Source organism: Bipolaris maydis (assembly GCF_028858645.1).
Source record: "Bipolaris maydis strain C4 unplaced genomic scaffold PSV08scaffold_13, whole genome shotgun sequence".
NCBI classification, from domain to species: domain Eukaryota; kingdom Fungi; phylum Ascomycota; class Dothideomycetes; order Pleosporales; family Pleosporaceae; genus Bipolaris; species Bipolaris maydis.
Genome location: NW_027093869.1, coordinates 1,113,661 through 1,133,776, shown reverse-complemented (window position 1 = coordinate 1,133,776; position 20,116 = coordinate 1,113,661). Strand labels below are relative to the sequence as shown.

General features: G+C 48.6%; 4 protein-coding genes across 4 annotated transcripts; 3 read left to right on the top strand and 1 right to left on the bottom strand.

The window, feature by feature from the left end:
* Nucleotides 1–2,177: 2,177 nt before the first annotated feature.
* PSV08DRAFT_404575 (uncharacterized protein) lies at nt 2,178–4,172 on the top strand (the record flags this gene model as incomplete). The annotated part of the gene is made up of 5 exons (XM_066093696.1): nt 2,178–3,340; nt 3,585–3,666; nt 3,705–3,723; nt 3,896–3,996; nt 4,077–4,172. 5 exons carry the CDS (start codon nt 2,178–2,180, stop codon nt 4,170–4,172), a joined length of 1,461 nt encoding a protein of 486 aa, XP_065948462.1.
* Nucleotides 4,173–5,694: 1,522 nt separating this feature from the next.
* PSV08DRAFT_229285 (uncharacterized protein) lies at nt 5,695–7,218 on the top strand. The gene is made up of 2 exons (XM_066092242.1): nt 5,695–6,449; nt 6,555–7,218. Exons 1-2 carry the CDS (start codon nt 6,017–6,019, stop codon nt 7,088–7,090), a joined length of 969 nt encoding a protein of 322 aa, XP_065948461.1. The 5' UTR covers nt 5,695–6,016; the 3' UTR covers nt 7,091–7,218.
* A 2,091-nt stretch (nt 7,219–9,309) lies between these two features.
* Nucleotides 9,310–11,067, top strand: PSV08DRAFT_13507 (uncharacterized protein). The gene is made up of 2 exons (XM_066091822.1): nt 9,310–9,916; nt 9,969–11,067. The coding sequence occupies exons 1-2, from the start codon at nt 9,453–9,455 to the stop codon at nt 11,005–11,007; spliced, it is 1,503 nt and encodes a 500-aa protein (XP_065948460.1). The 5' UTR covers nt 9,310–9,452; the 3' UTR covers nt 11,008–11,067.
* A 937-nt stretch (nt 11,068–12,004) lies between these two features.
* On the bottom strand, nt 12,005–16,743 carry PSV08DRAFT_229280 (WD40-repeat-containing domain protein). Its single transcript, XM_066092241.1, has 3 exons — nt 14,328–16,743; nt 13,421–14,262; nt 12,005–13,048 (listed from the first exon to the last, which is right to left on the bottom strand). Exons 1-3 carry the CDS (start codon nt 16,575–16,577, stop codon nt 12,079–12,081), a joined length of 4,062 nt encoding a protein of 1,353 aa, XP_065948459.1. The 5' UTR covers nt 16,578–16,743; the 3' UTR covers nt 12,005–12,078.
* Nucleotides 16,744–20,116: the final 3,373 nt, after the last annotated feature.

The following is a 20,116-nucleotide window of genomic DNA, read 5'->3' as shown; positions in this document are numbered from 1 at the left end:
CGCCTTCTTCTATGGTGGTGAACAGCGGGGGACCGTATCGAAAGCTATGGGCACGACAATCAAAACAGGCAGCTGTTCAATTGATGGGTTTAGATTGTCTGTCACAGAGACTCAATGTGCTGTTGAAGTGTCGACCAGGAACTGGATTGATGGGCACTTTGCCGCTTCGCCAAGCAGCTCGCAACATACAGTTGGTCTATTTCCGTCTTAGGTTGGCGTTGGGATTGAGGTTTGCCGAGAATCAGAACTTTTGGTTGGCATGCAGCGCTCAGCGTCACTGATAACTAGGTGAGTAGGCACAGGTAGAAGTTGGCGCGTGGATGGGCGCTGTCTGGGCACTTCGCTTTCTATGGATGCGTGGGGTACGTAGTACATAACAAAGTGAGAGAAGCCTGTAGATAGCCGTTACCATCGTACACAGTGTACAAGAAGAGAATTCAAGAATCTTACTGTGAGTTGCTGCAGCGAACAAGGCTCTCAGTAATAGATATGTTGCTATTGAAACTTTTGCAGTAATAGGTGGTAAAAGCACGCAGTGATTGCGGTAGCAGCTACGGCTACCAAAGTAGAAAAGGTAAATCGAGATCTTGATATGATTTAATTTCCTCAAGCTACCCCCCAGAATTCCCGATTTCTGCACAGATAAATGACTGGGTCCAGGACAGCAGTGGGTATAGAGCCTGCCACTTTCAGTGCGCAGTGTTGCAGCAGTAGCGCGTAGGTCGTAGAAGTGTCGATAACCACCTGTATCAACCTTTTTCTCGCACTCACTCAAACAAGTCGCTGTGGCAGTGTAACTTTATTCAAATTCTCAAGGGAATATATCGGGGGGACGATGCAACACTAGCATCCCTTGTAGCTGTAAACTGTTTGCAAGATGGTCATGTTATGTAGAGCCCAGCTTCGATTTCCTCCATATATAGTCATATGGAAGTTTGGATGGATTCGTGCCGTTGATGAGATACGATATGGCGAATGGATGGGCAGAGCGCTTTGCGCAATGTGTTCTTATTGCAACCATAGTTCATTGTCTCATCGCAACCGTAGTTTGCTGTTCTGCTGCCTTCGTCGCAACCGCATTTTGGTTATCGTACCCAATGGAGATTTGTCTATTTGGCATATACCCGTTGAGAGGCTTTAGTAGTAATACGAACCCATTTTTCAGGGTTCAACAGGGTCTCGCAGAGGTCCACCCGAATCCTTTTATTACGTACTTTGACTGTAAAGTCATTTTTTTGATACCCGATTCTGGCAGGGTGGGGTATGGCCTGCCACTCTTTTCTGAGATAATTGATCTGATACGCTATATAGCAAACAGAGGGAAAAAAAAGTCAAGCGAGCGATAGTCATATGGACGAGAATGCAGAAGGTCTGCAGGGATATTATGAGATGATGTTTATGGTGAAGACTTCTTACTTCGAATACACTCCTGGAAGTGATAAAAATTAGACATTTGATGCGCAGAATCTGTCTGACACTACGTCTCCCTTGTGGGCAGTTCCAGTTCTCATATGTTGAGAAGTTGCCGCTTATATAACTTTTACCTGCCAAAATGGATATAGCGTGGAAATGACATGGCTCAAATGCCCTATAGCTTCGAATGGTTAATCTTTTTGTTGTTCTTTTCAGGACCATGTTGCTCTATTTTGAACTGATTCCGTTCCATACGCTACGTATAATCTGTTGTAGATTCACCTTATTAATCTGGGACCTCAATATATCCCTACCCTCACCTCTCTCTCCCAATTCGCAGATAGCTCCACAGTGCTGGACTGCCGCGGGTGATTCCCACTCTGAATGCTACACTCTCCCTCTAACCATGCCTAGTATAACAGGTAGTTCTCTCGCTTTTCTGCGAACAACAATGCTAAAGACGGCGGTATAGCTACAGCTTGTTGACTTGGCATCAAGCAAACTCACATTCACTGCTCATCCTTGGCTCAACAGAAAAATCTGTTTCACTTCTCCCACTCTCCCATACGGAACTTCGCTCCACCTCTCTACCACCCATCTCTCCACCATCCATATTACCAGCACGCTTCACCTTCAACTATTGCGGGGACTCCCCATTTACCTTTTCACTTTCTACCCACACAAGCAACTTCACGTAAGTCACTGCAACACACCAACTAGTTCAGCCCCCACTGATCAAATGCGTTCCAGTTACACCGACCACCATGGCCGACCACAACTCGCCAAAGGATGTCATCGTCTCCAGCGACTTATTTTCAGAGACCGAGGATGACTTCGAACAGGAGATTCGAGCAAGGTGCCACAAACCTCAGGACCCTATCGATGTTGCCATGTACCCTCGCGACTATCCTATCAACTCCATGGCAACACGCCAGTCAACCTGGTTGGAAGACGCGGCTACCTCAGACCCAGATGTGTATTTCCGCTACCTCAAACAAAAGATCCTCGGCCTCCACGCACGGATGCAGATGATGTGGGACGATGCATTCGCAAACACAACTCCGGCGGACTATACCCATCCACCTCACGTTGGATCTCAATCCTCAGCAGCCAACATTGCACGCGACCTAACCACATCACCCAAGTGGGAATGCATGCAAGCTCTGGTAGGAACCTGTCGCCTACGGTACATAGTTTTACGCGCCCGGGTGACGGCAGAGAACATGATGCAAAGATTACCGCAAGAGATTCGGGACATGATTTACGAATACGTCACCCCCACGGATGACTTTCTTATAGACTGGGGGCATATAAATGGAGGACTAGATGCACTCCTATGGGACACTAGTGTTCGGCGATCGTTCGGCGGCTGTCTAGCACTCAGCAGCAGGCTCGGTGTAATCGAACGGTGGCGCTGCGACGAGCGCCAGTTACTTGGCTCCGCTTACCCCGACTATCTCGCCAACTGGTATAGCCGAATGAGATTCAAAGTGGACGAAGAATTTGTTCCATGGTTTCTGGGTAGCAATCCATGCCAATATGGTGTAGTTCCAACAAAGTGGATTAGCAACATTGAAGTCCGTATGAACATCTATCCAGACGCGAATCCGGTGGTAACACGCGCCCAAGCCTATCGACTTCGCCTCCTCACCTCCATCGCACACGATAACGCAAAGATCATCGTTGAAGTGTGTACAAACTACCAGGTCCCTTACTTCATGAGAGATGGTTTATGGGCTGCTCTCCAGACCTTGTTCGCAGTTTGTAAGGATAAGAAGAACATCCAAGTAAAGTTAGCAGATGACGTGCTTCTAAGGATAGCGCTATCTGCTGGTTGGCTAGGGAGCTCGGTACCCTTGGTATCCTACTACCCTAAGAGGAATCTGGATTCGAGACCACCGCCCTTCTCTCCCTACCCTAACCCCTGGTAAATGACACAAAGTTGCAGGGAGTGACAGGAAGTTGTAGTTCCTTCTTGATGATGGTGTGCAGGTGCACACAGTTATCGGTTACCTCTTGAACAGAAGCTATGATCTGGGCCGACGATTAGGGGGGGGGGACTCTCATGTACAATAGTTAATCATGCAATCCAATAAGCTGTGGTGCATCGTATCTCTGTTGCTACTTCTTGCTCCTTAGCCTAATCATTGCATACACCAACGAAGGTGAAGGGTGAAGGTATTCGTGGTCCCCGAGAGGGAGGCTGTTGAGTGCTACAATTCTCATATTTGCTTACTAGGCGAGGAACGTAGTGTAAGTGATTTGCAAGAATGTTCATATAATGTTTACAGCAATTTGTAGCTAAGAGCAGTAAGTTGCAAATTCACCTCTCCAGGTGGGAGGCGTCCCGGTCCCTGCCTAGGACACTAGTCTATAGTAAGCAAGCCCTGCATCTTGTACTACTTCCCGCACAACTGTCGAACACACTGCCGGCTACCTCACCGCTACTATGGACCCATCTAATCTACTGTTTTCTTATCAGGCTACCGCAGACCCCGCCCACAGTTCCTTGTCATCCTTCATACCGCAACCAATGGAAATGCATCATCTCACCCAAAACCGCGCGCCCGCAAGAGACAAAAGGTGCGTCACTTATCGTAAGGTCGGAAGACAACATGCTTACCACAGCCACGCGCAAGAAAATGTATTTTCGATCGGATTAGATGACCGCTCGCCACGAAGGTAGAGAGCCAGCCTACAACACTGCCAGTCTGCCCGCAGGAACGATACCTGTCTCCTTAGACACGGCACTGATCTAGGTTGTATGCAAGGCTCAGCCGGAGAATCTGGGTGATTACGAGAGCGTTGCGCCAAGGGATTCCCATTGTACCCTCACTCCGCTCGTATCCACGATACTCTCTTTTGGCCTTGTATCCTTGCTAATACATGTCGTCGTCCAGCCACCGCAGAGTGTCCACCTCCAGCCCTTCCAGGTCGACAGCCATGATACCCAAACCCGCCAAGTTGATGCTGCGCGCGTCTGCGTTGCTCACGAGTGCGTGCTCGCCGATCCGCCAGATCCCTCGCAGCTCGATCTTGCCGGTAGAGTCTGCGCCAGCTTCCAATCTGCAGAACCTCTCGCTTATCCACCTGTGTATCTCTTCGTGGATATCGTTGGACGGAAGGTTGTAGAAAGCCATCATGGGTTTGGGAGACGTGGTTGGCTTGATTGGCACCAAATGGATCGAAAACGACGGGAGTCACGAGAGGAAGATCGACATTGTGGTGATGGGAGATCGAGTTCAGATGGATTTGTGCCGGTGATGAGATACGATATGGTGAATATATAGGCACAGGAGCGCTTTGAGCAATCTGTTCTTATTACAACCATAGTTCATTGTCTCATCGCAACCGTAGTTTGCTGTTCTGCTGCCTTCGTCGCAACCGCATTTTGGTTATCGTACCCAATGGAGATTTGTCTATTTGGCATATACCCGTTGAGAGGCTTTAGTAGTAATACGAACCCATATTCAGGGTTCAACAGGTCTCGCAGAGGTCCACCCGAATCCTTTTATTACGTACTTTGACTGTAAAGTCAATTTTTTTGATACCCGATTCTGGCAGGGTGGGGAGTGGCCTGCCATTCTTTTCTGAGATAACTGATCTGATACGCTACATAGCAAATAGAGAGAAAAAAGTCAAGCGATCCTTTCTAATACAACCAGTATAGCAACGCAGACGCACAACCCAGGCCTGCGCAGGCGCACAATTGTAGGGTAATCCCCATTGCCATCTCACCTTCCGACTTGCCACCACTCTTCTATCACGAGCGGTACGTACTCCACTTTCTCGACGACGTGATACCCGTGTATCAACTATGGATCTAGACTATCTAGCTAACTAATAAGTTACCAAAAATTAACAGATTACCACGCCTTCCACTCCGACCAGAGCACCCACAGCATCTAGCACCTAACTGTCGCCCTCCCGTATCCGCAAGCCGTTTTGAAGTCGCCGTCACCTGCACCTACGTACATTGCGAAAAAGAAAAAACAAAGAAAAAATGACAATCTACAAAGCCCTAGTAAATAACTACACCATATCCTGCCAACTAAGCTAATCGTCGAGATTGTTGTAGACCAACAATGGGGCCGAGCAGCTCCTATATGCACAAAGCGCGCATGCTCTTTGACCTGGTAGGCTATTTTTCTTTTAACAAAGAGCACCTCGCTATTCCCCACTACATATACAATACAACTACTGTTTGGACAGCCGTCTCCAGCCTAGTGCGGAAAGACGAGCGTGAAAATCGTAGCAAACTACAGCAAACAATACCAATCCATACTATCCATCGCGCCCTGTACAATCGCCATGACTACCAGCTCCCGTCTCTCCTACATTCCGTGATGGCCTACACGAGTTAGGTCATACCTGGGTAATCCCCATATCTTTTTTTTCTAACGATCCTTGTCTTCCTATACCACAGCCCCTTCACACTCATAATCAACCATCACCGTACTCGCTCTGCTGTAGTTGTGGGCGCGCGATCCGCGATGCGCACCTCACAATGAGCCTGCTTCACGCTCACTTTCACCCGGTGGCAGCCTAGGCAGCCCGCGTTAAAAAAAAACCTTACACTCTACTGCAAGTATACACCTCTACTATGGAACCACACGAGCCGAACGTTTCCACCTCCGCCTCCGCCTCCACCAACATGGCCGACGACCCAGATGTCGAGACACCGCAGCAACAAGATGGCCGGCATCACCAGACGAGAGATGCACGGGGACGACCGCTCAACTTGGTCCCTTCGAGGCTTGACGTCGGCTACAAATGGATTGAGTACATCCCCGAGTTTGACGAGATTTCCCAAGACGCCGAGGACACGATCTACTGGACCGAGAAGGGACTATGGAAAGAGAGCCTACGGGAGTGGAAGAAGAAGGGGAAGCATGGCGATCCGCCCCAGCAGCGTGCCCTCTCCGCCGCGAATCCCATGGCCTACCACAATGCACGAATCCTAAACAGCTTCCCCAGCATTTTCAACGCTATCGAACAATGGCAAGCCTCGCACCCCGACGAGCCTCGCATTATTGGTGGAGAATGCAGCTGGGACGATTCTCTTGGCTCGACCAACTTGCGTCTGCACGACGCACTTGAGAGCAAGACTAGAATCAAGAATTCGTTCCTGTGGGACATAGCCAAGATGGCTTGTCGAGGCTCGGCCAAGATGGACTACATCCTCAAGACGATCAAGGAGATAGCCAGCCAAGAGACTACCATTCCCCACCCCGATCCACAGCGCGCAGCCAAGGGCGAAACGTTTGCATACCAGAGAAAGTATGTTGTCACCAGCAGCCTGCAGGTCTGCCGCGCGCTTCTCTGGTGCAGGATCGTCCAGGAAATGGGCGAGGCGTGCGTCGCCCACATCATGAACCGCTCGGAGCGGAACGACACCATGGACGGATGGAGGGACATATACGATCCAGTCAGCTACGAGCGCAAGGATAAGGTGTGGATCATGGTGGCAGGGTTGAGTGTGATCTGCCCGCCCACCACACTGACGGAAGGGAACATCCTCCACGGGTTGGAGCCACCTAGTCTGGAGAATATGGCCCGCCAAGCAGCCAAGTGTCAGTACCACGGCGGCCAGACGCAAGACGTGGTCAAAGTCCGCTGGCTGGTCCACAAGCAGTCCATTATCGAAACCAATATGGTAAACGAGCGGTCGACTTGAGTAAAGGTCTTGTCTACGCGTAGGCCGAGATGGTATGGAAGTAGGGTGTGCTTACGTGGGATTGTGTCTACACGTGGGAGCTTGGGAGGTACAAGATAGCTAGGATCCTAATCACATGGAATGTCAACAGCAAGTGACCATGAAGATGTGCTTTTTTGATCAACGCAGGATGCAAATGCGTGCCTAGAGAGTGATCAGCAAGACGTTGTGGACAAACGGCGATTTCCTACAAAAAAGCCGTGCGCTATCCGCAATCTGCTTTGTATTAGCCTTTGATGACGATGTTAGGGGGGAAAGGTTAGCATATAGCGAGGCCTTCCTTGCAACATAGTTGCGGGCATAGTAAAGGTAGGTCGTTAACAGCTAGGTTACTCGGTTTTTAAAGCGTCACAACGATGTGATATGCATTAGAAAAGCCACCAGTAGTATCGGCCGCGACCGTCATCGGGTTGACAGTCTAGATAACTACCAATCGTATTTCGATCTTATCTATGCTAGGCTCGATCGGTATTTGATTGCACAGCATAATATCTACAATATGGATGAGAAGGACTTCTTACTTGGGCGTATCATACTATTGAAAAGAATCTTTTTAAAGGAGCTTTGGAAGCAAAAGAAGATCTGTAAGACCCTCTAAAATAGGAGTAGAGATTGGATCACGATTATTGGGTGTATCTGCGCAGATGGGAGCTTGGTGGATCCTTCGATAATCTATGAGGGCATAGATGGTCTTCGCAATGAATGGCTGCGTGACCTTGAGGCTGGAAAACACCAGGTTATTTGCTGCAACAGCCCATCGGGCTGGAGTAACAATGACCTCGCGCTAGCTTGGGTTGAACAGGTGTTCGATCGACTCACAAAGGAGAAAGCAAAACGCGACTATAGGATGCTTCTCGTCGATGGGCATGGTAGTCACCTCACGTCATCGTTCATCGATTACTGCGATACCCATCGAATATTCCTCGCAGTATATCCACCTCACGCCACCCACAGCCTCCAGCCACTCGACGTTGGCGTGTACTCACCTCTGGCACTAGCGTACAGCTCCGAGCCCACCAATCTACTCCACAGCGATCAAGGATTACTTGATATGCGGAAAAGTGATTTCCTACGCATATCTTAGGCGGCATATACATCTACTTTTACAACTGACAATATATTGAGTAGTTTTCAAGTCACTAGGATCCATCCGCGCGATCGCGACGTTGTAATGAAACGCTTCAAAACACCACCACCACGAGCCGATACAGATACAGGATTTGGAGAGGCATGTGATGGAGATAGCTGGAGGCATCTGCCAAAATCATTTGATGCTGCTGTGCCGGATACATCAAAAGAATACAGCCAAACAGCTCAAACAGGCGTTCCATTCATTGCAGATCCAAAACGAGCTTTTGCACCATGAAAACGAGGAACTGCGCGGTAGTATTACTACCAGAAAACATCGCCAATCTGAACGAAAGCTTCTTAATCTGCAGTAGCACGAAGAATATCACAGTACTGCGGTGGTGTGGAGCCCTCGGTCAGTGAGGGAGGCCAGAGCCCGCGAGGCAGCAGAACAGCAGCAACACCATGAAAAAAAACCCCCGCCAAAAAACAGCAGATGGAGGAGCGAGCTACCGCAGCTGCTTACAAAAAACAGATGACTCAAGCTGCGCGGGAGCATCGCGCAGCTGCTAGAATGGTGCAGCAGCAGGAGCGTGCCGCGAGGGCTGCACAACTAGCTGCTGCGCGCGCCCAAAAAGCAGAAGATCGCGCTACTGCAACCGTACAAAAATCTCGCGATAGGCAGAAAACAGCTAAGCGAAAAGCTTTATCAACGCAGAATCAAAAAATATCAAAGCAGCGTCGTGTTGTGGAGGCTGAAAGTGGTGGTGGTGATGCATCACCACCCGCCAAGTCTCCCACCAAAACCACCACGCGCGACCGCAGTGTGCGGTTGCCTAGTAAATATTTATAGATATATACCAAACATACGATCATGGCACTACTCCACCAAAAAATCTCGCGATAATAACGTTTTGGTGGTGGTCAAAAGCTTTGTTTTTTGGTGGGCGCCCATTTTGGTGGGGTGTTGCATCGGCTGAACTGTTGCATGCACTGACCACATCCAGTAGTACTAGTAAACAACGACGCGCCGCTTGGGCCTTTGGCTGTGTCACACTTAGAACGCGCTTATAAACCATAGTAGTTGCGTATGATACCTCCTCCTGAGCGCTCGCATCTGGTAAACATGTCTTCTAATATGCCCTTTAGTTTCTAGTGCCACTCGAACGCCACAAACGTCACGTAGCAACAGCGCAGCGACCAGATCGCCGACCGAACCTAAAGCCAGAAGATTACGTACGGCCCTTCGCGAGGGATGCCAATCGAATTGAACAGTACCCTTCATAGCTGGATCAAGTCTTATACCAAACAACCTATAAAAAACATGCCAACTGAACCAGACAAATACGATTTGCTTGGATTCCCAGGCATCCAAGCAGAGCATACCAAAGAGTACATCCGAAAGCTGTGGCTTGTCGCGGAGAACGATCGCACTTTACATCCTAAGTTCTTGGACTCAGTTGTTATCAAATTCGCAGAACAAGTGAACAAAGTGGTCAATGAGTTCGCGCAGAAGGAGGATAAGCGTTATAAAGAGTTGTGTGGCGACGCTTTTCTCGAGAAAGAAGCTGTACATATACTCAAAGACCTGAAATTTGGGCAGGAGATATGGGGCGAGAACTCCGGGGCTAAGACACGACTAAAGAGCAATCTGCAAGGGCAACGGCCTCGGTGGGGTGTCCAGACAAAATCCGGATATAAGAGCAACGACGAAGACAGGTAAAACTCAATAGCTTACAGCTGTCTACGAGGAAAATGCTGATCTTTTCAGTATTCAACTGAATCTCCGACACTGGATGGCTGCTCGTATACAAGCCAAGATAAACGCACCTTGCAGAGAGAAAACAAGCGTTCCTTTAGCGACAGTGAAACATACCGCACAGCCATCATCAGAACTTACATCACCATCACGCTCACAGCAGTCTAAGCTTATTCAAGAAAAAGGCTTTTCAGATGCACCTAAGCTCACATCGTTGTCAAAGCGCCATAGAAATCATTCTCTTCCAACGGTTAGGGGAGGTTCAACAGCAGACAGTAGCCGATCTAGGAGTAGAGAAAACCCGGGCGAATCGAGCGATTCGGACAAATCCTTCTCTTTCACAAGCTTCGTGGTTACTGGATCAGAAGTAGACTTTCCCCAATCAGCAGTTAATCAATCTAAACGCCGAAGGATAGACATCCCACAAGGTCGGTCGCACACTCGATCTCCTCAACTGAGTTCAGAGACCACGTCTGTAGTGGATATCCATGTGCCCAGTGACGAATCCGCCGATATCGTAATATCAGACGCATCTAGTAAGAACAACAACGTCGACATCGATAAAGACAGCCTATCGGGGGCCGATGCAATGAAACGAAAGCTACAACTTAACCTTACTCGCTTCCTGGACGGTGAACCAGATTACGCCGGCATACTACGTGAGGTTATACCACCTGCGAAGCAGCTTTATGCGATCAGCCAGCATTGCAAACCCCACAGTGACTTGGAGATTGAGTTTGGCGATTTCAACCGCGCATTGATCCATTGGGAAAATCTTCTCGAAAGGCGCCCGGCTTCTTCTGATGTCGTACGATCGCTTCTTGAGGATCCCATTCAGAAACTAGCTGATCAGGCGAACTTTGAAGATCGTGTAGCTCTGTTTCATCATTCTGGGTCGAGGTCCCACGTGGAATTTCCTCCTCAGAGATGGGCCATCTCCCTTGCCCTGTTTTTTGAAGGGTTGTTGGGCGATGCTTACATGCCTTTTTCATTCAAGGTTCTGGTGAATAAATTGAGGACTGTTAATCAAACCCTATATGACACTGTTTGATATAGCGAGTTGTCGAACCACCGCGGAGCAGTTGTACAATCTATTGGCAAGGTTCCTACCATTCAAAATGCTAAAAGCTTCAATTTGAGCCTGTTCTATGTGCTATTTATTGCTATTCTGGCATCATGTTTGATGTTTATGTCAACGGATGTTTGTTCTAACAGTAGTATGCGCATCTACCACATTACGGAGCGGACTATGCAACGCATGTGCTGGGTGACCTGTTCTATTTCTCACTTACCATCTTCACGAAACATTGTCACCGTTGTTTGCATTGCAGAGCTCGAAATCGAAATTTTCGAACCCCACCATCGCGCGGTACGTACGAATGGCATAGGCCTTTCGGCACGCCTTTCGCCAACGTCTGGTTGGCTCTACCCATGATAAATGGCAGTGAGTATGGACATTTGCTTTGGTCCCGGTATACCAGACGGGAATTTCGCTTACTGCGCTGCCATACAATTAAGGTGGCTCGCTGACTCACAGCGGGCAATCGTTCGGAATACGTCAGTAGTAGAAACCCCCGGAAATCTCAACACCAACGTACAATGCATAAGTCAGGAAGTTAGAGTCATAAGAGCAGTGCCATGGAGAAAATGGCATTCAAGTACGCTGAATCCTAAATTAGACGTGCGCATGGAGCTACATACCCTACACTAACGCAAACGACAGAGATAAATGATCATTCGCAGCTTTCCTAGGACACCATATAACTAAGCTAAAAGATACGGTCTTCATCTTGCATCTTATGCAACCTTTGTCTAGGTTTACTCTACGTTGTTCCAGCTTGCTGCAACTCTCGTTCGCTTTACCGAGAGGACTTCGCGTGCCGCCATACTAGCAGCTTTCGAGTAATTGGTGGCCTTTAGTACGTAATATACAGAACTTAAGAAGCTTCGCCTAACCACCACTTAAGCACGCGGTTGCTTGCTGCCTATCATTAGTCGATTGAGCGTGGACTTCTCGTGGTCCTTCTTGTGTATAACGAGTATTGTTTAAACTTAAATCTTTTGAATAAATGCATAGGTGTGAGGATTTAAAGAGGTCCTCTATTGATCTACCATTAACTGTCTAAGTCACTTGACAAAACCAGACCCTTCCTGATCCTACTCCTATACCTACTCGGGTCCCACTCACAGCCGAGCTTGACGGTCGATCTTCAGACGGTCGATATTCAGACGGTATCCACAATATGTTACTACCAGCGCACATGACCCACTTGCAATCTGAACTTATACCAGCACCCTGGTACTGCAATTTTAATATTGTAGTGTCAATGCGGTCTGTAGTCTGTGAGCTAGAGATAGAGATAGAAATAGTACTTTTTTCTGTATGGAGTAAAGTACTCGTAGAATCGAAAGACAGGCGTAGAAAAAATGTGCCAACATCAAGGGTATGTAGACACTTCCCGCTACTGGCGTCCCATATCCTGATAGTGCTGTCACCAGACGTCGAGGCTAGCCAGGTTGAGTCGTGCGAGAAGGCCACTGAGCTAAGGCCACTACTATGGCCCTCGAGTGTCTGCACACACGTCCCGCTGCTCGCGTCCCAGATCTTGATAGTGCTGTCGTGTGACGCCGATGCTAGCCAGGTTGAGTCATGCGAGAAGGTTACTGAGCTAACCCAATCGATATGGCCCTCGAGCGTCTGCACACACGTCCCGTTGCTCGCGTCCCAGATCTTGACGGTTCTGTCATTTGACGCTGACGCTAGCCGGGTCGAATCGTGCGAAAAGGCTACTGACCTAACATAATCGCTATGGCCATTAAGTGTATGCAGACACATCCCTGTACTTAGGTCCCAGATCTTGGCAGTGCAGTCAAAAGACGCTGACGCTAGCCGGGTCGAGTCGCGCGAAAAGGCCACTGAGAAAACACATTCGCTATGGCCCTCAAGCGTCTGCACACACTTCCCGCTACTCGCATCCCAGATCTTGACGGTCGAGTCCTCTGACGCCGATGCTAGCCAGGTTGAGTCGTGTGAGAAGGTCACTGAGATAACGCCACTGCTATGGCCCTCGAGTGTCTGCAGACATGTTCCGCTACTCGCATCCCAGATCTTAACAGTACTGTCACGTGATGCTGATGCTAGCCAGGTTGAGTCATGTGAGAATGTCACTGAGTTAACACCATTGCCATGGCTCTCGAGCGCCTGCACATATCTCCAGCTACTCGGTTCCCATATCTTGGCAGTGCAGTCAAAAGACGCTGACGCTAGCCAGGTCGAATCGTGCGAGAAGGCCACTGAGGCAACATAATCGCTATGACCCTCAAGCGTCTGCAGGCATTTTCCGCTGCTCGCGTCCCAGATCTTAACAGTGCTGTCGTGTGACGCCGATGCTAGCCAAGTTGAGTCATACGAGAAGACTACTGAGCTAACACAATCGATATGGCCCTCAAGCGTCTGCACACACATCCCGTTGCTCGCGTCCCAGATCTTGACGGTTCTGTCATTTGACGCTGACGCTAGCCGGGTCGAGTCGCGCGAAAAGGCCACTGAGAAAACACATTCGCTATGGCCCTCAAGCGTTTGCACACACTTCCCGCTACTCGCATCCCAGATCTTGACAGTCGAGTCCTCTGATGCCGATGCTAGCCAAGTTGAGTCGTGTGAGAAAGCCACCGAGTTAACACAATCGATATGGCCCTCAAGCGTCTGCACACACGTCCCGCTGCTCGTATCCCAGATCTTAACAGTGCTGTCGCGTGATGCTGACGCTAGCCAGGTCGAGTCGTGCGAGAAGGCTACTGAGGTAACCCAATCGATATGGCCCTCAAGCGCCTGTACACACGTTCCGCTACTCGCGTCCCAGATCTTCACAGTCCAGTCTAAAGACGCCGATGCTAGCCAAGTTGAGTCGTGTGAGAAGGCCACCGAGTTAACACAATTTCCATGGCCTTCGAGCGTCTGCAGACATGTTCCGCTACTCGCATCCCAGATCTTAACAGTGCTGTCGCGTGATGCTGACGCTAGCCAGGTCGAGTCGTGCGAGAAAGCTATTGAGGTAACATCATTCCCATGACCCTCGAGCGTCTGCAGGCACGCACTCCAGCCGTTACTTGTACCTGGCTTGACAGCCACTCTCCTTGGCTTTTCGTGCTGGAATAGTTTTCTTATTATACTGTCTGCTGGACTGAATAGCAGAGCAGATGCGTACGCTTGTAAAGGATATTTCTCGATTGCCTCTTTGTGGTACATGATAAATCGTCGTGCATCGTACACAATCTTATTCAATTCGTCCGTGTCTCCGAGTTCCTAGCCACATTAGTAACTATGTACATTGTAAAGACTATTTGCAGCCACGTAGGCTATACCTGGACTAAATGCCACAGCTTTGTCATCAAAACCACCCCTTTGTCCATGCTTCTGCACAAGCTGAGCGCTTCTAGCCAGTAAATATATCTGTGCCTAAGGAATGCGTCTATTGTTCTGGTGTCTTCTTGATTAGCAACACCGTGTGTGAATGAATTGTGTTTTGAGTCGCAGAAGTGATCAACCCAGTACACACATGGATAGCGCGACACGGCTAGAGGATCAAGAATAGGCGGCTTGACATCTCCCGCAGGATATCCAGGTGCTTGGAGGTTATACATATCTCTGTGTAATGTTTTCTGCAGAATAGAAAGTGATTGTACAAAAATGTCTTGATGTACACGTTCTATACCATCTTGAAAGACCTTGTCTGACGCTTTTGTGACGAGGAAGTCTTTCGCTGACTGATGCACAAAGTAAATTGTGTCGTCACGCAGCGTGAGGAACGATCCGCAGAGACCAATGATCTCCCGCACAGACTCTAGGTCATTAACAAGTTCTGCAAGCTGCTCAGTAAGTACAACTAGCTCAGCAACTGTGACAGGTCGATACAGGACAGCAGTCACTGCCAGCACCCGCAGACACATATCCGCGCTGCTAGACTCGCTTACTATCTGCTGCAGCATCCGATTGTACAAAGCATCCAGTCCAGGCGGGAACTGGGCCAGCTTCTTGTGCACGTTCCACCTCGGCGTTACTTTGAGGTCTTGGCACACCAACGCAACCCAGAGGAAGGTATCGTTCGCATTCAACTTTAAGTGCTGGAGCACGATGTGCTGAAGCTTTTCTTCGTACTTATTCTCTTTCGCTAACTGTTCTACCTTCTGCTCGATAAAGACATCAACTGCCGCAGCGACCGACTTTGCGTTAAGCTCAAGGCTTAGTTTCATCTTGTGTCCTGCGTGCTTGAGCTGTGCCTCAATGTCTGGCCAGTTGCGACTAGACACGATCCACTTGACGCGAGAGGACACCGACGACTGCTTCGCAATAAAGCTGAGCAATTTCGGTAAGTCTGTCACGCATTCGTCCAGCGCGTCAATAATTAGGTACGTTGTGCCTAGGCTTACATCTTGCAACACGTCGGTGAAGATCTCTGTCAGGACGACCCAGGCATTCGTGTCCTCGAACAAGCCTTTGCCTGCTTGGTCGTACTTCTTGCTGACATGCGACATAAGCGACGGTTGCCGGTGTAGGAGCATGTACAACAAGCCTCGTAGCACAGCTGTGGCACTATTAATGCGCGAGTCTGTCGCTTGGCAGAAGAAGTACAGCAGAAGAGCAGTCCAAGGTATAACATCTTGCAGTTCATCGATGATGCCACACAGTAACATTGTTTTTCCTTTACCAGGGTCACCTTTCACCCACAATAGTCGGCTATCCAGGTGCTGTTGCCATTGCTGGAAAGTAGGGTTGTCAAGCACCCAGCGGTAGGAGTCTGCGAGAAGACCGCCCTTAGTATCCTCGATGCGCTTCTTATCGTCCTGAGGATCTGTCCGGCGTATATCTTGAAGACACTTATTTTGCTTGTCGACCTCATCTGTAACTCGTTTCATCGCTTCAGCTAAACTCTCACCGTCGAACGGCGATAAGCTGACTCCCAAAATTCCCATAAGGGAGTACGCGCGGTCCGCTGGAATTGTTGTTATCCGATGTTCATTCCACGAAATCCGTTCATTTACACTAAAATCGGACAAAGGCGTGCTCTGTAGTGCTGCTTCAGGTATGCGCGTAATTTCACATAACACTGACAACAGTGATGACTTGCTACCTAGTTTTTGCCCATCTTTGGAGAAGAAATCCACCATAGGTGGCGCAAGGAGTTCCTGCAGTGTCCAACCACGAGTAAACCATCTGCTGCGGCGGAAGGCTGTGTAGTCGCATGACGACTCGGCTGCTTCACCAGAATAGATCATGATTCCAGCAACGTCGGATAGGTAGACATAACATCGGGCCGCGTTGCGATACCAGCGAAACATCGATCGGATGGAGAAGGCAAGCTCAGCCTTGTCGTTCTTATCAATGCAGCATGTGTCAATCCAGAAGTACTGTAGACCGTCATGTCGTGCCTGACTTCCGCAGAAGAGGATCTTCTCATAGCCCAGCTTTGTCTTGCTACCGCCTGTCTGGAGGTCTGCAAACGTCACTTCGTCGCTATCTGCGCCCCAGGTGTGTGAGAGTATCGCGTAAGGGGGTATGTCGCCATCGTCGAAGTTATGGGTGCTGAGCATTCCGCTTTCGCTATATTGCAAGAGCCGCATAGGTTCGTGTAGGTGTACAACAGGTATGCGTGATAAGAACGGGACTCAAAGGCTAGAATTAATAGTCTGGTCATGCGGGCACTTGCATGTAAAGAAAGTAACGAGCAGGACCCTGTGATGCGTCCAGATATCGCGAGTTGAGGCTGCTAGCTTTCGTTGTATTTTTTGGCTTGGTGGTGAAATCTGTTTAAAACCCCAGGCGGGGTAAAGTGTGGCTTCATGCATGCGACGTGCACTGCATAGAAAGCTGCGTATGAGGTAAGGCCCTTGGCGCTGTTGGCAGGGGTCCAAGCACTACTACATAAAGCGCTTAAGATCTGTCCATTACGATGCAGGACAAATGGAAAACCAGTCTCGTGAATACAACGCTTGTGAGCAACACATATGTTTAAATTCGATTTGAGTCTCCCCTTTTGTCCAGCCTATCGAACGCCATGAGACTCCATCATATAGAGCTAGAGAAAGCGGTCTAGCGCATTCTAGCTACGTACAGGCGCTCTCCATGCAGATACCGGCGCATGCGCTAGCTCAGGCGCACCGATCCGTTCCGCTATTACTTTGGCTCTTGGCGAGGGCGGGACCGTCGATGCTTCTACTAGTAGCGTGTTGCTCTTGCGTTTGCGCCCGCGCCCGCGCTTTGGCTTGCTTGCCAGGACTTTGCTCCTTCGCACCACGCCTTGCTTTGGCCCCTTCAAAGTCTTCAAAACTCATTATCTTAGCCTTTTCTACAACTACTGGCTTTATCGGCTAGCGGGTTTTGGCCTCTCGGTTTGATCCGAAGGAGGAAATGATTACAATCTTCAAGGAGGGCCTGTTCGGCGAACAATACTTTAGCGGCGCTTGCCAGCTTCTGTATGCGTCTGCTCGAACACGCGCTTGAACCACTCTGAGCTAATCTCAGAGTCTTTATACCCGTTTTCTAAGTACGCGTAATGCCATCTAGGGTTTTTTTTTCGTAGTCCAGTTGCTGCGATAACTCGAAGCCGGCCATATAACAAATGTCAGAAGGGCCCTTCCGTCAGCACTAATGTACTCAATATTAGTTAACACAGTGCGCTTGACATCCGCACCTCTACTACCTTACCGATCGTTTTTGCTAACTAATACTTTAGCCCCGTTAAGCATTTTCAACATGACTCTAGTTTCGTCCATACTATACACTTTTTCTGGCAGCATGCGTGGACCCTGGGGTACCTGGCCAATCATATTTAATAACTCTTCTATCTTCTTGTGTACGTTATTCCTGTGGTAATTCCAACCTATTGATCCAGCCATTCTCGCCTAGAGTCTGGTGTGGTGCTTCTCAAAAGCTCGTGGCCAGCTCTTCCTGGGACGCTTGATAGACTTTTTCGTGGACCGCTAACGGTTTATGCTGAACGTTAGCGAGCGAAGGTACTTTACTCGCACAGGTTACTCGAGGCTAGAAATCAGTAGCAAGGGCTTTAAAAGCGCCTTCTTCTCTCAATTCAAGTAACTACTGCTGACTCTGAGCCTGCTCTGTTCGCGAGTGTCGTCCAAGCCTACGGTGAATCAGAGCTGAGACAGGGACATTGTCATGCTCTGATAGAGCAGCACATGTGTCACGCACAGTTGGTTAGAGGTTGTGCGAGTGTCTGGCTGGCTGGGTCCATGTTCGTGGTGGCAGTGACTGAGGGATACCTCCTCGAGCAAGAAGCCAACAGAATCCAATAGGATTAACAACCAATGTGCTTCCAAGAATAGCTGGCAACTGTACGCTTGAGCAGGGCCCAGTAGAGGCTTCTAGAATCTACACCACCTTTTCAGATCTTTTAGCATAACGCAGTTATACATTGTAGTTAGTCAGGTCGCTAAAGGTTTGCAATCCTGCTGCGTTAGAGTTTCCAACCCTCTTGCTAGACGCGAAGGGCTAATACACCGAGCCGGAAAAACTCGGGGTGTACCTAAACGAAAGATGCATATCTTCACTAGTTAAATCGCTGTAGCTTCCTTAGTTCACTGCAAACTGTATAGCAACTCAGAGTAGCTAGGCTACACTTCTATGAGAGGCAGATCAGGGTATTAGTTATATTGTTATGGCTCTAATGCTCAACACGAAAGACTCATTTGTGTAGCTAAGATTGCTGTAATTTTGCTATTCAAGGCTTGCAATATATGGAGCTGTATCTAGTTGAGGAACATACAAAGGTCTGGTTACTTGGATCCAAGAGTTCCCGAAGGTTAGGTGCGACGTGCTTGAACAATGTTGGTGGTTCTGCGCATAGGGATGTTCGACCTAAGGGATGTATGTACAGTACAAGCTACACCACCAGTAACTGTTGGCGAAGTGTCTAACCAACGTCAACTAACTAACTAGTATATCACGTAGAAGCATCAAGTTTACTCACAAGCTATACCACTACCAGCCATTGGCTAGCAAAGCAATTAAGAAATACTTCGTAAGGCATAATAAAAAAAGATCAAGAACATCAGAGAATCCTCGGGAATCAAGGCCAATTCTGCTCTTGGCTAAATCTGTTGAGGATCACGGTTACGCCATTTGCCAAAACGACTGTTTAGTTTTTCGATAGAAGAGTCAGCATGTGATAAGATGTTTTCTCTTGTTTGAGAACCTTTTTTTGCCAAGGGTAATCGATGAAAAGGTGGTAGTTAATTAGTTTTGTCGAGACAGTGCTGTGTGTTATGGGTTGTTTTCAGGGTGGAGGCTTTCTCGTTAGATCGGTATACCCGTTATACCTAGGCACACATTTCCATTCATGGAAAAAAAGCATGGTTTTGTTGTATGGTTTTGAGCATTTGTAACAAGATTTTACATCTGGTTCACGCTTCTGGCTTGTGATGTACGTTGTCTTGCGAGCCATCGTAGTATCTCTATAATTTACTCGCATTATCAATATTCGGAAATTGAATTATGCACGCGACATAGCGAGCTATTTATTGATTCCGATTACAATAGGGAGTTATTACTGTGGCTTTTATCAGCAGTTGGCGTTTGGAATTATAGCGTTAGTGCTATTTCTATCAAGGCAGACGCATAGTAATCTATTTAAGCAAAACAGGCCTCTCTTTGCACCTATAGATCTCAATGGCGCACCCAGTATCTATCAGAACGTGTTACCGCACTAGGCTATAAGCCGTTTTTTCCTTGTATCCCAATAGGTGCAAACTCCAATTTCTTCAACTGGTGTACCGGAACCCGGGCCACAAGACTGCTACGGCCTTCCCACGCTACAAGAGAGGCTGACCGCGATAAGATTCGATCGTGACTGTAAGCATTTTGAAGGATGTCAGCTCAGCATGCAATACAAACTGTGTCGCAGTAGTGCGACTGCTTTCCAGTAAGCAGCTTACGTCCCTCATCTAATGGAGTGCTTGCAGTAGGCCAGCTGACCGCAAGCAACGAATCTGGCACCACACACGTTAGTCACGAAGATGTTCCTTTACGAAACTAAGAAGTTTCTGGATTGAAGCTTACTTGACTAAGAGAGCGATTTAGCTATCGGAAGCTTGCGATGGTGAGAGTAACACTTATTTAAATAAGGTGTATCAAATTGAAACGG

Coding starts and splice junctions, on each gene's coding strand:
- PSV08DRAFT_229280 (XM_066092241.1), bottom strand. CDS start 16,577: ATGCGGCTCTTGCAATATAGCGAAAGCGGAATGCTCAGCACCCATAAC. Junction 14,263..14,327: donor TGACAAAGCTGTGGCATTTA/GTCCAGGTATAG, acceptor TAATGTGGCTAG/GAACTCGGAGACACGGACGA. Junction 13,049..13,420: donor TGGGACGCGAGCAACGGGAT/GTGTGTGCAGAC, acceptor GGATGCGAGTAG/CGGAACATGTCTGCAGACAC.
- PSV08DRAFT_229285 (XM_066092242.1), top strand. CDS start 6,017: ATGGAACCACACGAGCCGAACGTTTCCACCTCCGCCTCCGCCTCCACC. Junction 6,450..6,554: donor CGACGAGCCTCGCATTATTG/GTGGAGAATGCA, acceptor TGTGGGACATAG/CCAAGATGGCTTGTCGAGGC.
- PSV08DRAFT_13507 (XM_066091822.1), top strand. CDS start 9,453: ATGCCAATCGAATTGAACAGTACCCTTCATAGCTGGATCAAGTCTTAT. Junction 9,917..9,968: donor AAGAGCAACGACGAAGACAG/GTAAAACTCAAT, acceptor TGATCTTTTCAG/TATTCAACTGAATCTCCGAC.